Source organism: Oncorhynchus kisutch, linkage group LG16 (assembly GCF_002021735.2).
Source record: "Oncorhynchus kisutch isolate 150728-3 linkage group LG16, Okis_V2, whole genome shotgun sequence".
Lineage (NCBI taxonomy): Eukaryota > Metazoa > Chordata > Actinopteri > Salmoniformes > Salmonidae > Oncorhynchus > Oncorhynchus kisutch.
This window is the reverse complement of record NC_034189.2, coordinates 14,447,831-14,465,533: the sequence shown is the minus strand read 5'-3', so window position 1 is coordinate 14,465,533 and position 17,703 is coordinate 14,447,831. Positions and strand designations below refer to the sequence as shown.

The window sequence follows — 17,703 nt, the reverse complement described above, 5'->3', positions numbered from 1 at the left end:
CATTATCTGCAACCATCACTCCTGTGTTCCAATGGCACGTTGTGTTAGCTAATCCAAGTTGATAATTTTAAAAGGCTAATTGATCATTTAGAAAAGCCTTTTGCAATTATGTTAGCACAGCTGAAAACTGTTGTTCTGGTTAAAGAAGCAATAAAAATGGCCTTCTTTAGACTAGTTGAGTATCTGGAGCGTCAGCATTTGTGGGTTCGATTACAGGCTCAAAATGGCCAGAAACAAAGAACTTTCTTCTGAAACTCATCAGCCTATTCTTGTTCTGAGAAATTAAGGCTATTCCATGGGAGAAATTACCAAGAAACTGAAGATCTGGTTCAACACTGTGTACTACTCCCTTCACAGAACAGCGCAAACTGTCTCTAACCAGAATAGAAAGAGGGGTGGGAGACCCCGGTGCACAACTGAGCAGGAGGACAAGTACATTAGTGTCTAGTTGGAGAAACAGATGTCTCACAAGTCCTCAACGGGCAGCTCCATTTAATAGCACCCGCAAAACACCAGTCTCAACATCAACAGTGAAGAGGTGACTCCGGGATGCTGGCCTTCTAGGAAGAGTTCCTCTGTCCAGTGTCTGTGTTCTTTTGCCCATCTTAATCTTTCATTTTATTGTCCAGTGAGATATGGTTTTTTCTTTTCAACTCTGCCTAGAAGGCCAGCATCCCGGAGTCGCCTCTTCACTGTTGATGATGAGACTCGTGTTTTTGTTAAACACTTTTGAAATGTACAGCGACAGAATTCAGAACATGGGCCGTTCATACAGTATTCTCCCTGTATACCAAGTTAGAACAGTAAGATAAGTAAAGGGGAAATATAAGCAGACAATGAAAGCTCTAAAATAGGCTAGAGGCTACATGTGCACCACCAAGTCAGAACAGTAGGCGAACTTATGAGGGGAAAAGGGACCAAATTATTAGGGTAGGGCATATTAGTAGCCCATACAAAAGGGACCAAATTATTAGGGTAGGGCACATTAGTAGCCCTTACAAAAGGGACCAAATTATTAGGGTAGGGCACATTAGTAGCCCATACAAAAGGGACCAAATTATTAGGGTAGGGAACATTAGTAGCCCTTACAAAAGGGAACAAATTATTAGGGTAGGGCACATTAGTAGCCCTTACAAAAGGGACCAAATTATTAGGGTAGGGCACATTAGTAGCCCTTACAAAAGGGACCAAATTATTAAGGTAGGGCACATTAGTAGCCCTTACAAAAGGGACCAAATTATTAGGGTAGGGCACATTAGTAGCCCTTACAAAAGGGACCAAATTATTAGGGTAGGGCACATTAGTAGCCCTTACAAAAGGGACCAAATTATTAGGGTAGGGCACATTAGTAGCCCTTACAAAAGGGACCAAATTATTAAGGTAGGGCACATTAGTAGCCCTTACAAAAGGGACCAAATTATTAGGGTAGGGCACATTAGTAGCCCTTACAAAAGGGACCAAATTATCAGGGTAGGGCACATTAGTAGCCCTTACCCTTAATAGGGTAATGGCTACTAACAGCTTACGATACCCTGGGTTTATATGCACGGATATCGACTATGCCGCTTGAAGCATGCTTTTGCGGCACAGTTGATACCGCGCTGGACTTTGGGCTAAAAGGTTGAGGGTTCGAGACCTGCTCCCTGCTGTTTCATTACATTGGTGTCAGAAGTGGGAAGTCTACTTAATTCATGATGATGACTACAAGCTAAGATTTTGAAAGTAAGATGTTGACATAATCAGTCCAATCGAAGCTACTGTAGATATGTGATTTGACGTAATGTTTTCTGTGGCAAATGACCTTGAGTCTTCTTGGAAGGGCACTTCTAACCTAAGTCTATGGCAGGAACCAAAGGGCTCGCATTCTTATTATCTACCCTTACTAAAGGCAGAACACAGAGCCAATCACAGTGCATTTTGGTGCTGCCTGTTCATATGTGGCTTTATTAACTCAATTACATATATATACATATGTTTAACATTGTTTGCAAGCTGATAAGTGACACATATTAATGCCAAAATAAAATGCAAAACAGGCAAGCCCCCCCCCCCCCCCCAATATAAAAAACAAGAAAACATTCAGGGCACAAGACAGGTGTCCTGAATGACGAGTCACCACTGCTCTCCCATCGTCTCCTGATCTCTAGTTCTCTTAGCTACAGAATGTTACACCAGATATCCATTACTGGGAGTTACTGGAGCGGTGTTGTTATGTGTAGAACAGAATGTTCTACCAACCTTAGCGATGCGGTCTTCATCCTCGATTTGGAGAAACAGTAGTCTCATAAAAGGTCTGTGTCTAGTTGCAGGGGGTCCGTTTGAATTTAGAAAATGTTCCATTATGAAAATTAATACTTATTTTGCTCAATGAGGTAATCCAACAATATGTGCGCCGTTATCGTGTCTCTTTCAAGTCTTCACTCATTGATGGAGACAGGTCTCTGTCATCATGACATTCATCACTTTGGAGTGGACATCAATGAGAGAAGTCTTGAAATTGACAAGATGTCGGCAAAAATCTTTGGGTAAATCACATTATCTGGTGTAACAATCTTTAGCTACAGTTCTCTGCACTAGTCTGTTTCTACATCTGAGATACACTTGGACACACTGAAATAGTACTACTGTTTTTTGTATGTGTAACGGCTGTCGTGGGTTGAAGAAGGTGAGGACCAAGGTGCAGAGTGGTACGTGTTCATCTTTTATTATCAATTGAACACTGAATGGAAAAAACAACAAAAGAGAATGAACGAAACAGTTCTGTCTGGTACAGAATACAGAATACAAAAACAGAAAACAACTACCCACACACACAGGTGGGAACAGGCTACCTAAGTATGGTTCTCAATCAGAGACAACGATTGACAGCTGCCTCTGATTAGGAACCATACCAGGCCAAACACATAGAAATACAACACATAGAACAAAACACAGAATGAAAAACCTAGAATGCCCACCCCAACTCACGCCCTGACCAAACCGAAATAGAGACAAAGAAAAGGAAAAGGAACCCAAAGGTGCGGACTCCAGCCGCAAAACCTGAAACTATAGGGGAGGGTCTGTGTGGGCATTTCACCGCGGTGGCGGCTCTGGTGCGGGACGTAGACCCCACTCCACCTTCGTCTTGGCACACTTATGTGGTGCCTCTGGAGTGGCGACCCTCGCCGCCAACCTTGGACTGGGGGACCCTCACCGCGGGCCCCGAATAAGAGGGAGACTCTGGCAGCATTGGACAGGCGGGAGACTCTGGACAGGAGTGGAACTTGGTTCTAGGAGCAGGCACGGCACTCACCAGGCTGGGGAGACATACAGGCGGCCTCCTCCTTGGCCGAGGCACCGGATGCACTGGGCCGTAGAGGCACACTGGAGGTCTCGAGCAACGAGCCTGCACAACCTGTCCTGGCTGGATACCCCCTGTAGCCCGGCAAGTGTGGAGAGTTGGAACAGGCCGCACTGGGCTGTGCTGGCGAACCGGGGACACCGTCCGTAGGGCCGGTGCCATATAACCCTGGACGAGGAGATGCACTGGAGATCAGATGCGCTGAGCCTGCTTCATCCCTCCTGGCTCGATGCCCACTCTAGCCAGGCCGATTCGAGGAGCTGCGATGTAGCGCACCGGGTTATGCGTGTGCACTGGGGACACCTTGCGCTTCACAGCATAACACGGTGCCTGCCCGGTCAACCTCTCGCCACAGTAAGCAGTGGGAGTTGGCTCAGGTCTCCTACCGGACTCCGCCAATCTCCCCGTGTGCCTCCCCCAATAAATGTTTGGGGCTGCCTCTCGGGCTTTCTTGCCAGCAGTATTCCCTTGTATTGCTGGTTCCCTTTTCCTCCTGCCACCGTTGGTGGTGGGTAGTTCTGTAACGGCTGTCGTGAGTTGACGAAGGTGAGGACCAAGGTGCAGCGTGGTACGTGGGAACCATACCAGGCCAAACACATAGAAATACAACACACAGAACAAAACAGAATGAAAAACCTAGAATGCCCACCCCAACTCACGCCCTGACCAAACCAAAATAGAGACATAAAAAAGGAACTAAGGTCAGAACGTGACAGTATGTTACTTTAAGCATGTAGCATTGTTGTTGAATACCCAGTTCTCTTGAGTTAGCATTAAATAGTGTACATTCTCCTGTATTTATATCTCCAAATAATGTTTGTTTATTTGTCACTCTGAATGTCGAGCATCTATTTGATGCTACAAAGCCCTGTACAGATAATATACATATATTCTTTGAATCCAAGTGTCACTAATTTCAAAGAGTGATAGAAAATATCCAAATGTATTTTATGGTTGTTCTACATCAGGGCTCTCCAACCCTGTTTCTGGAGAACTACAGTCTTGTAGGTTTTCACTTCCACCCTAATCTAGCACACCTGACTCTAATAATTATCTGGTTGAAAAGCTGAAACAGGTGAGTTACAACTGGGGTTGTAGTTAAAACCTTCAAGAGGGTAGCTCTCTAGGTACATGTTCTACATGGTCTAATGCAAGGCTTTCCCAAACTCGATCCTGGGGACTACACAGCTGATTAAAAAACAAACATTAAATCATCCAGCTCGTGGTGCGAGGGCAAAAACCCAAACCTGCACCCCTTGGGGTCCCCAGGACCAAGTTTGGAAAATGCTGCCTTGTGCTGTGCCACACTGGCTGTGATTACACAGGCATCCCAATTCTGATATTTTTTTTCAGCTAAGTGGTCTTAATCAAATCAGATCTTTTTCGGAAGTGATTGGCCAAAAGAACTAGTGAAAAATAGCTAAGAATTTATCTGCCTGTGTAAACACAGCCATAGTCCTTTGTCCAGCTTCAGTACACTGGCAAACGTGGGCTGGGGAAGCTGAGACTCTGCGCTTATAGCGATGGTCTTGTACTTTCCGCGGTGAACGGCCAGCTGGATAGGACTCTGCCGAAAGGGTTGTAGGGCTTCTTAACCACCAAATGTTTGGTCCTCTTGCAGAAGATTTGCTGGTACTGTCTCCTGGAAAGACATGGTTGGGGTCTTATCATTTTACACTTTTTGTGGAAGGGACGTAGGGCAACACACACTTGTTGGTCAAGGTGTCAACCGAATGGGACTGGGTACCGTATTGTTTAGTGTAGGGTTAAAGTTGATTTTGGGGGTCTTCTAAAGAAGGTGTGAAACGTCTTATTGAATGCAGTTCTTACACAGTATGAGTTGTTGTGTTGAAATGGCACCTCAATCATTCCCATACACAACAATAGATCTACTGTCTGATCACATCCCTCATCTCTAAGTACTGTCTAAACCTGCCCCAGCTCATTGACTTCAGCAGATAATTCTTGTCAATAGTAGGCCTTTGCAAGGGGATTTTGTATTGTGTTTTGAGAATCTGCAGAGAGAAGAATGAGTTGGCTGTGTCATTATTGTTGTAGTCTTGACTTTATACCTTTTTTTTACCTTTATTTTACTAGGCAAGTCAGTTAAGAACAAATTCTTATTTTCAATGACGGCCTAGGAACAGTGGGTTAATGAACTACCTTGTTCAGGGGCAGAACGATGGATTTTTACCTCGTGAGCTCAGGTATTCAATCTTGCAACCTTTCGGTTACTAGTCCAACGCTCTAACCACTAGGCTACCTGCCACCCCTTGCTGGTTTCTGTCCTGCTATCTTATTGTCCTCCATAACCGGAAGGAGCCTCTTCCCCCAAAATTCTCTTCTGACTTCTAAAACTCAGGTTATCTGGAGTCATTCCACTGTGCCCTGCTGAAAAATACCCCAAAGCAGGGCACAGTGGAATGACTCCAGATAACCTGAGTTTTAGAAGTCAGAAGAGAATAGATTAAGTTGATTACATGGTCTGGAAGGTACTCACTCTGTGGTCCTCAGGCTACTTTTAACCACCTGTAACCTCATAACACAAACCATACCCTATTCATGTTTATACTATGCTTACTGTAAATGTATCTATGCTTACTGTAAATTTAACTACCTCAGCCGTCAGCTTGTAAATATTTCAGCCGACTTACCTTCACTTTGTGCATGTTGGGTTGGAAGTGCATGTTGGTGGAATCAGATTCTGTACCACCTACAACAATACACAGTTTAACCATCAGTGTATATATACTTTTCTTTGTTCTGCTGTATTATTGACTGTATGTTTGTTTACTCCATGTGTAACTCTGTTGTATGTGTTGAACTGCTGTGCTTTATCTTGGTCAGGTCGCAGTTGTAAATGAGAACTTGTTCTCAACTAGCCTACCTGGTTCAATGACATATTGATTTATATTACATTGGCTAGCTAAGCATTCCATAAATCAGATATGATTGGCTGAGCCGTTTTACTGTGTTCGTCCAGCAGAATGTTGTCAGGTTTGATGTCTCTGGAAAAGGACACTCTCTCACACACACACTCTTGAGGTGGTGGGTTATGGACATGTGAGACCCCAGCACTAAAACACTCCAGGGAGACAAAATAGTTTTAGATTGAACTGAATTTATAATAAATGTAGTTCATTATATCTATTTTGAATTTCTGTTTATATAAATGTTTTTCTTTCTTGCTGGGAGAAAGCATATATAACTTCATAAATTATTATGGATGTTTCTGTTTATCTGTCTGGTTCTGTCTTCAAGTGTATATCACCTCTAAGGTACAGTGCATGTTTGAAAGTAGAAGCTTTAATACAAATAAATACACTTAAAAGTTTAATATGCATTATACATTTGAATAATAGATTAATTGATTGTAATGATTTAAAGTGAGATGTATTTTGAGTAAAAGCACTGTTGTTAAATAAACCACAGTTGACATATTTCACCTCAGGTAGTAGATGAGGTTCTATGGATGACTACTAACCAAATCCCCCCGGGAAACTACACACACACACATACAAACACACATACACACGGGATGGTGTGCTACAGACCACTGCTAACCAAATCCCCCCAGGAAACACCACACATGCACACACACACATAAGCACGCACGCACACACACACACACACACATACAAACACACACTGGATGGTGGGCTATGGACCACTGCTAACCAAATAAACCTTACCTTACCTTCCCATTGATTGGCTAATACAGGGTTGTATTCATAAGGCACCAACTGAAAGAAACCAGATTGAAACAGTGAGTGAGTTACTACCTGATCTTATCCAATAACAAACACTTTTTTTGAATCACCTTTGCATAAAGTTGCTACATTTTTTCAGCTGTTTTTCCTAATGAACATGACCCAGGTTTGAATGTTGTCCGGACATAGGGAATAATAAGAGAACGAGAAGAAGATCCATCACACACACTGTGTCACGACTTCCGCTGAAGTCGGCTCCTCTCCTTGTTCGGGCGGCGTTCGGAGATCGACGTCACCGGCTTTCTAGCCATCCCCGCTCCATTTTTCATATATCCATTTGTGTGTAATTGTTTCATGTTCTGCGCTTTACTTTTATGTAAAATTTTATGAGCATGTTTGATTTATGGAGTGCTCTCGTTTTTGGAACTATAATAAAAGTGCGCCTGTTCATTGTACTTTGCTCTCCTGCACCTGACTTCGCCTCCAATACACCATTGACACACTGAGAGGAGCGAAGAATTCACTGGAGGACAAGATAGCCCTGTCAATACAGGTATGTTAATCTTATATTTGGATATACTGTTTTATTATTGAAAACCTTGGCTAATACTATAAAAAGAATGATGATATAAGTAAATAAATAGATTATTATCACATTATTTAAAGGTTATTGTTGTTGTGGTATGTGTGACATGGAAATGCTGAAAGGACAAGAATAGTACATCCACACCCTATACATGGCAGGTGTTGGATGTCCAGAAATAGATCATATTAAAAGATAATTAAAAGGGGGAAATGTTTAATGTTATTAATTCATATTGACTGATGAATATGTTGCTACATCCCAGATCCATGGAGTGGAGTAGGAGAGCTATCCCTGTCTCTGGTGAGAACTAAATCCCTACAAGGGTTAGGGTCAATTCTATTTCAGTTCCTGTCAAATCAGAGCATAAACCACATTCCAATTAACCTGTTAAACTCTAAGAGATTCTTATGACATTGTCAGCAGGAAGATTTTAGTTCCATTTGCAAAAAGACAAGTCCTGTAGCTTTCAAATGAACCAATCAGAATTGAAAAGATCATTCAAATTTAAGTGTACTTCCTGAATTGACTGAAATGGAAATTGAGTTGACCCCAACCCTTCCATCTAAAAGTCAGAGATCTCTAATGATCAGCATTACCCTATAGCATGTTACACAATTTGTCATGTAATGTTAAAGTATATTCACAATATTATTCTCTATGACAAATTCCTAATATTATTCATTCATAATATTGTTGTTTTACAGGGATCTTCCTACTCTTTTGGAGGGTCACCATGCAGATAGGTAAATGCATTTTTAATAAAGCAGACAAACAGACAAAAACAAACAAACCAAATCAACTAATCAATTAATTAACTGGCCACTGACAGAACCTAGGCCTAATAATACATTTTGTTCAGTTACTAATTACATTTGATAATGTTGGAGCAGGTGTGTGTGCAGGGGGTATTTCTATATATTTGAGGTGTATTCACTAGGAACCAAACGGAACAAAATGGCCGAAACAGGGAGGGACAAATCTGAACTGACCTGTCAAACGTTTTCAGTTGCAAAATGTATGGCTACGGTTTGCATGAATAAACCTGTGTATTATATCTGTCTCTGTCACTCAAACAGACAACGTGGCATTGAGAGGAGTAGCTGCTCAGTCTTCCCTTTTTAATTGGGAAAATAGTCCAAGTAAACTCATCGATGGAAACCACAACTTTAACTATAACTATGGTGGATCCTGCAGCAGCACTGCATTTAACACCAACCCTTGGTGGAGAGTGGACCTGCTGGATGTGTACAGAGTGACAGCTGTCAACATCACCAACAGAGGAGATGTTGTTCCTGAGAGGCTTGATGGTGCTGAGATCCATATCGGTAACTCACTGGAGAACAACAGCATCAACAACCCCAGGTGACACATACTGTAGACATTTGTACATATTTATTTATTCTCTTGTCGGTGTTCAGATATGATCTTCATTCTTCATTCTTCTGGAGCTGTTCTGTGTCTGTATTACAACGGCATCAACAACTCCAGGTGACAAATAGACATCAGTACATTTTTATGTCCAGTCTTGAAGGAGATTGGATACATTGGTCTTGATCCATGCTTCTGTAGCTATTCAGCGGTTATATATTTAACAGAATGACTGTATTCTCTATGGTACATTGTACAGTCCTCATTCCCCCTCTCTCCCTCTCTCTCTCTTTCAGATGTGATGTCATCTCCAACATCCCAGCAGGAGAGACCTACACCTTCCAGTGTAATGAGATGGACGGTCACTATGTTGTTGTGGTCATCCCTGGAACAGAACAAGATTCTCACTCTGTGTGAGGTGGAAGTATATGGCACTCCTGCAGGTAATCATCTGTAACTGTCATCACTCTTCACATTCATCCTCAAGTAACATTTACGTTACGCTTATATATCAGAACATCAATGTTCTGGAAGTATAAGTAATGTGCTTGCTAACAGGAACATCACTCTAGATTTCTGTCATATTCTTATTAGTGTGACTTGCTTCTGCAGTCACACTTTTAATGTTGTATTTATACCTTGTATAGAGATTGTAATAATAACTGAATTCTTGAACTCTTATTTCAGACCCTACTCCCCCATCTTCTAAACATGTCAAATGTAATTTCTGTATTAAAACATTTTTCTCTGTCCCTGTAGTTAATGTCGCTTTGAAAGGAGTGGCCAGCCGGTCATCACTGAATTGGGATGGCCAGGCTCACAATGCCATTGATGAGAACAGAATCAAACTATCACCTAGGATCCTGCACCCACACTGAACAGGAGACCAACCCCTGGTGGAGAGTGGACCTGCTGGATCTGTACAGAGTGACAGCTGTCAACATCACCAACAGAGGAGATGTTGTTCCTGAGAGGCTTGATGGTGCTGAGATTCGTATCGGTAACTCACTGGAGAACAACAGCATCAGCAACCCCAGGTGAGTAGTGAAATAGAATAAATAACATTGTACTGTAATACAATAGTCATGTATGTTGCTCTCTGTAAAATAGTAATGTCTCTTGCTCTCTTCCCCACCCCCACCCCCTCTCTCTCCCCAACCCCCTCTCCATCTCTCTCACCCCTCCACTCTGTCCCCCCACCCAACCTCTGTAAAATAATGTAATTTGCTCTCTCCACCACCCCCTTCTCTCTCTCCCCCTCTTCCCCTTACCCCCCTTCTCTCTATCCCCACACCCCCCTTCTCTCACCCCTCCTTCACTCTCTGTTCACCCATCCTCCCCATCCCTTATCTCACCCCTCCTTCACTCACCCCCCACCCCCCTTCTCTCATCCCCCGCAACTCTCTCAACTCTCTCTAATTATTCTGTTAAGGATTGTTTTTAATAGAGGCATTCTGATACAAAAGAAATGTGACAGTGTGTAAATGATAACACATTAGTGCAGGAAATTTATTAAAATACTGGAATTAAACAATTAACTATGCAAATGTGTGCATTAAGGAAATAGATGCCTGGGTTGCAGTTCAAGTCGGAAGTTTACATACACTTAGGTTGGAGTCATTAACTTGCTATTCAACCACTCAACAAGTGTCTTGTTAACAAACTATAGTTTTGGCAAGTTGGTTAGGACATCAACTTTGTACATGACACAAGTAATTTTTTCAACAAATGTTTACAGACAGATTATTTCACTTATAATTCACTGTATCACAATTCCAGTGGGTCAGAAGTTTACATACACTAAGTTGACAGCTTGGAAAATTCCAGAAAATGATGTCATGGCTTTAGAAGCTTCTGATAGGCTAATTGACATCATTTGAGTCAATTGGAGCTGTACCTGTGGATGTATTTCAAGGCCAACCCTCAAACTCAGTGCCTCTTTGCTTGACATCATGGGAAAATCCAAAGAAATCAGCCAAGACCTCATAAAGAAAATTATAGACCTCCACAAGTCTGGTTCATCCTTGGGAGCCATTTCCAAATGCCTGAAGGTACCACATTCATCTGTACAAACAATAGTACGCAAGAATAAACACAATGGGACCATGCAGCTGTCATACCGCTCAGGAAGGAAACGCTTTCTGTCTCCTAGAGAAATGTACTTTGGTGCGAAAAGTGCGAATCAATCCCAGAACAACAGCAAAGGACCTTGTGAAGATGCTGGAGGTACAAAAGTATCTATGTCCACATTAAATGAGTCCTATATCGACATAACCTGAAAGGCCGCTCAGCAAGGAAGAAGCCACTGCTCCAAAACCGCCATAAAAAAAGCCAGACTACTTTTTGCAACTGCACATGGGGACAAAGATCCTACTTTTTGGAGAAATGTCCCCTGGTCTGATGAAACAAAAATGGAACTGTTTGGCCATAATGACCATCACTATGTTTGGTGGGAAAAGGGGGAGGCTTGCAAGCTGAAGAATGCCAACACCACCGTCTCCCGACCCCTCCTGTCTCAGCCTCCAGTGTTTATGCTGCAGTAGTGATTCTAGTGAATCACCAGATGATTCTACTGGTGATGGTGATTCTACTGTTGGTGGTGATGGTGGTGATGGTGGTGATTCTACTGCTGGTGATGACGATTAGTGATGGGCACTGGTATGGAATATCCTTGTCAGTTGTTGTCAGTTGTATGAATTAATTACATTGCAACTGTGTGGACTTCACTTTCACGGCTTTGTGAAGCTCAGAAAACTGCTTTCTGATTGCCTGATGGACCAGTTGTGAATGTTCTAAGCTTCCCAACCAGTTAGAATATGATGGGAAGCCAGATGAAGGCCCATCAGAATGCAGTTATCTTTGTTAAGTGGAGTCACTGTGAGGGTTCTGTGCCAGTGGGAACAGTCATGTATGCTATTTTACATAATAGTGTAGCTCAACAGCAAGGATAAACCGATATCACAATATAACTTTCTCATATCGATGTCAAACCATATCATTATCGATATTGGTACTAAGCCACTAATGATGAGGATGACTACAATGACAATTCGAGTATCATGTATTCACCTTTGGTCTGTAGGTACAAGAGGTCTGTCATATTCATTACTCATTTGATTATCTCTATTGTAAACTGGTGGTACAGTGACGTGTTCTTTAAGCACTATAAAATAGAATAAACAAAGTGATGAATAGGTGTACTGTCAACAACTTTATTCTGACAGGGATTCTAGACAGTGCTCCATTCAGAGAGAGGTTCAGATGAACAGACTCCACAGAACTACATCAGGTAAGGACATTTCACCAGTACAGAGGAAAGCTAGCAGGTTTTCTTTACAAAAGTGATAACCACATAATTCATAAAATGTATCATATTTTAAGGGTGATGAGGATGAAAACAATCATGTTTTAAATGTATTCACCTTTGGTCTGTAGGTACAATAGGTCTGTTATTATGTCATGGACAAGAAGGTGCTGGTCCTGTTTCTCTCTGGTCAGTGTCTTTATTAAGGTTTTGTTTTTAAATCCAGATTTACAACATTTATCTGGCAGAATTTTCCATTTACAAGTATTTTCACATATTGCGCTGGAACGGATATCTATAGGCTACAGTAGTTTTAGAAAATATCATCATTTGTTTGGTAGAAACATTTATATGGAGAGGTATGCTGGTTGAAAAGTTACCAGCTTTTTATGCTTGCGTCACACTGCATGGAGAGCACCGTGGCAGAAAGCACAATTGCAAGCTTCATTTTCATTGAACATTGTAAGATCATCAAGTGAGTTCAAAGATGCGAGGCGTAGTCTTCGAGTATTTATCAAATTCGCATCGGGGACAGGGCTGTGCACAGACGTATGCGCAGCGTTAAAGTGTGCGACTGAACAACCCGGGTCACTCCCAAAGCTAACTGTTAAACCACTGCTACTGCAGGTTTAATTGTCCTCACTGGGTGAACCAATATGTCGATAACGTTCTTCACATAGACACTACAGTGAAAATATGAATGAGATAATAGACTTCTCTACAGGGCTCTACACTCTCTCCTCATGCCTTGCTCATGAGTATCACTTTGTGAACATGGGCAAGAACTGGACTGAAGCACAAGCCTACTGCAGAGATAAGTACACTGACCTGGCCACCATAGACAACATGGAGGATATGAACAGACTGATCAACACTGTAGACAGTGGTTCTAATGGATCAGCCTGGATAGGGTTGTATAATGGTGTAAACAGCTGGAGGTGGTCTCTAGAAGATATGGACTACTATGGAGAGGCTGAGTTTAAGAACTGGGACAGTTCAGATGGTAAATTGCCTGATCACCACTGTGTAGTGACAGGAGAGTATGGGACGTGGTGGGATGACCGTTGCATCATAAAATACTACTCGGTCTGCTACAACGGTGAGAAAATGTTACTCTTTGTGTTTACAGCTCTGTTTTGTACAATCAGAACATTTAAAAAATAGGAAATGACATCATAACTTAACAAATACTCTAACATGCATATGCAGTGACACCATATAAACATTATTGAAAACAAGTATAGATTTCTTGTGAAATATTTACCTTGACATCAAGAATGCATTCAATAATTGCAGGAAAGACAACCAACATTTCTGAGAGGTTCATCTTGTCAAATGAAAGTATGACGTGGGATGAAGGGCAGAGCTACTGCAGACAGCACTACACAGACATGGCCAGTGTGAGGAACCTGGCTGAGAGCAGGAAGATAGGGAACATGGTACCGAAGGGAAACTGGGTGTGGATCGGCCTGTTCAGAGACTGGAGCTGGTCGGACCAGAATAACTCTTCATTCAGATACTGGCGTTCTAGAGCACCCAATAATCGCTACGGGAACTGTGTGTCGGTGATTGGTAAATCAGGCACATGGGCAGACTACACATGTGGAACAAAACTTCCCTTTTGCTGCTACAGTGGTGAGTTACATGACACAGTGTGTGTGTCACTGGCATAGCGCTGTTTCTCTGAACCCCCCCTACTGATGGCCTACTGATCGCTGTCCATGGTTCTGAAATTGTGACGCCTACACGGCTGCCTATCGATAGGCTATTAAATTATGTGGTGCTAGTGCTAGTAGTTGGTGTGGATGGGTGGGCGTATAATACTAATGTCAAGCAAATCAGATTGAGTGTTCGAATCTCATCAGACAACTTTAGCATTTAATTTAATTTAGCGACATACTACTTTTTAACTACTCTGCAACAACTTAGCATGTTAGCTAACCCTCTAACCTTTTAACCTAACCCTAACTTCAACCCTTAGCCTAGCTAACGTTAGCAACCAAGCTAATGTTAGGCACAACAAATTGTAATTCGTAACATATCATATGGAATGGATGATCCACAAATTAATACATACCATACGAAATGTAACATATCACACTAATTAATGTCCCAGATTTACATTTACTATGTTACGTTTACCCCTGAGTCCAGGTTGGTATTAGCCTATAGCTTTGCTTTAATGGATACATGTTTATTTTTATTTAATTTTCTCATGTTAAGACTAATTTTCTCATGTTAAGACTGTTTGTTTCACAAAGCTATAGCTCTACGGTGTCGCAATATTGCTATTTAGAATGTTGGTTGGCAGCAATTACATATTGGAAAATTCAAGCATTGCAGATTGTAAAATACATTTTCAATGAAACAGTATACCAATCATTAACCAATCTACTTTTTTAATAAACATCCTACAGCCATCCTTAGCTCTCTTCTCGCTCTCTCGCAGCTTGGATAGAAAGTTTGTGCTGCATAAAACTAAATAATACAATCAGTCCACCATCAAAACAATAGTTTACTACGGATTGTTTCATCATGCAGATAGGTTAGACAGCATTATCTATAGCTACTGTAATTTCCCCTTTGACTTTACAAAAAATGTATCAACCCCTACAAAATGTAAATGAATTATAATCCAGATAATAATTCACATTTCCTGTTGCTGCAAGATTATTTTCCTGCTGTAGCAAACTAGCTCAAATTTAAGATCCTACATCTGTCTCTGTTAGTCTTAGTGAAGAAGACACAGCAGGTGGTGAGCGTGAAGCTGACCAGAACATGGACCTGACTGATCCTGACGTACAGGAAGCCATCTTGCAGCAGGTGAGTCTCACCTTCTCTTCCTCTTTTGAGAGATTAGAGCCACTTTAGTACAAGTGATAAAGGGTTACTGCAGTACCTGGCCATATATATATATACAATTAACTACACATTTACCTGTCATCTATAACGACCATCACAACTACATCTTGGCGCTCCGGAACCGCTTGCCGTGTGGTTGCAGAGAGTTCAAGTAACACACATATCTCAACATCAACTGTTCATAGGAGACTGTGTGAATCAGGCCTTCATGGTTGAATTGCTGCAAAGAAACCACTACTAGAGGACACCAATAATAAGAAGACTTGCTTGGGCCAAGAAACACGGCCAGTGGACATTAGACCAGTGGAAATCTGTTCTTTGGTCTGATGAGTCCAAATGAGAGATTTTGGGTTCCAACCACCGTGGCTTTGTTTACACGCAGAACAGGTAAACGGATGATCTCCGTATGTTTGGTTCTGACCGTGAAGCATGACGGAAGGAGGTGTGATGGTCCTTTGCTGGTGACCCAGTCTGTGATTTATTTAGGAATCAAGGCCGACTTGACAAGCATGGCTACCACATTATTCTGCAGCGATACACTATTGCATCTGGTTTGTGCATAGTGGGACCAAAAACACACCTCCAGGCTATGTAAGGGCTATTTGACCAAGAAGGAGAGTGATGGTGCTATATCAGATGACCTGGCCTCCACAATCAGCCGACCTCAACCCAATTGAGATGGTTTGGGATGAGATGGAGCGCGGAGTGAATGAAAAGCAGCCAACAAATGCTCAGCATATGTGGGAACTACTTCAAGACTGTTGTAAAAAGATTCTTCATGAAACTGGTTGAGAGAATGCCAAGAGTGTGCAAAGCTGTCATTAAGGCATAGGGTGTCTACTTAAATAATAAAATATATTTTGATTTGTTTAACATTTTTTTGGTTACTACATGATTCCATATGTGTTATTTCATAGTTTTCATGTCTTCACTATTATTCTGCAATGTAGAAAATAGTAAAAATAAAGAAATCCTTGAATGAGTAGGTGTGTAAACTTTTGACTGGTACTGTATATATTCTGTTCTTTATACGCAGTAGCCAACAACAGTTAAATATTACCGATACATTATAATGTCAAATTCCATCTGGATTGTTTTCACACTTGTTGTTCAAACAATAATTCCAAGATATGTCTAAATGTTTCAGCTTTCTTGTTATTGGTTCAATGTTTTTTTTTTTCAGTTTCTAAGTGTAAACTATCATAACATGAAAAGTGTGTGTTTCTATTTACATTCTGGGTTAAAGGGGAAATGGATGCATCTCTGTGTTTACTCAAGTAGGTTTAATGGGCACAGTCGCCATAGGGAGAAAATGAGTAACTTCATGATTTATGTAATTACCAACAACGACGAGACGGCCTACAGGGAGGAGGTGAGGGCCCTCGGAGTGTGGTGTCAGGAAAATAACCTCACACTCAACGTCAACAAAACTAAGGAGATGATTGTGGACTTCAGGAAACAGCAGAGGGAACACCCCCCTATCCACATCGATGGAACAGTAGTGGAGAGGGTAGCAAGTTTTAAGTTCCTCGGCATACACATCACAGACAAACTGAATTGGTCCACTCACACAGACAGCATCGTGAAGAAGGCGCAGCAGCGCCTCTTCAACCTCAGGAGGCTGAAGAAATTCGGCTTGTCACCAAAAGCACTCACAAACTTCTACAGATGCACAATCGAGAGCATCCTGGCGGGCTGCATCACCGCCTGGTACGGCAACTGCTCCGCCCACAACCGTAAGGCTCTCCAGAGGGTAGTGAGGTCTGCACAACGCATCACCGGGGGCAAACTACCTGCCCTCCAGGACACCTACACCACCCGATGTTACAGGAAGGCCATAAAGATCATCAAGGACAACAACCACCCGAGCCACTGCCTGTTCACCCCGCTATCATCCAGAAGGCGAGGTCAGTACAGGTGCATCAAAGCTGGGACCGAGAGACTGAAAAACAGCTTCTATCTCAAGGCCATCAGACTGTTAAACAGCCACCACTAACATTGAGTGGCTGCTGCCAACACACTGACACTGACACTGACTCAACTCCAGCCACTTTAATAATGGGAATTGATGGGAAATGATGTAAAATATATCACTAGCCACTTTAAACAATGCTACCTAATATAATGTTACATACCCTACATTACTCATCTCATATGCATACGTATATACTGTACTCTATATCATCTACTGCATCCTTATGTAATACATGTATCACTAGCCACTTTAACTATGCCACTTTGTTTACATACTCATCTCATATGTATATACTGTACTCGATACCATCTACTGTATCTTGCCTATGCTGCTCTGTACCATCACTCATTCATATATCTTTATGTACATATTCTTTATCCCCTTACACTGTGTATAAGACAGTAGTTTTAAAATTGTTAGTTAGGATTACTTCTTAGATATTACTGCATTGTCGGAACTAGAAGCACAAGCATTTCGCTACACTCGCATTAACATCTGCTAACCATGTGTGTATGTGTGACAAATAAAATTTGATTTGATTTAATTTATCGATTAATT

General features: G+C 41.8%; 1 protein-coding gene and 1 pseudogene across 1 annotated transcript; both read left to right on the top strand.

Annotated features, from left to right (window-relative positions):
• The first annotated feature begins 7,313 nt into the window (after positions 1-7,313).
• Positions 7,314-13,214, top strand: LOC109906192 (pentraxin fusion protein-like; annotated as a pseudogene).
• Position 13,215: 1 nt separating this feature from the next.
• On the top strand, positions 13,216-15,391 carry LOC116354040 (proteoglycan 3-like). The gene is made up of 2 exons (XM_031793041.1): positions 13,216-13,943; positions 15,038-15,391. The coding sequence occupies exons 1-2, from the start codon at positions 13,586-13,588 to the stop codon at positions 15,094-15,096; spliced, it is 417 nt and encodes a 138-aa protein (XP_031648901.1). The 5' UTR covers positions 13,216-13,585; the 3' UTR covers positions 15,097-15,391.
• Positions 15,392-17,703: the final 2,312 nt, after the last annotated feature.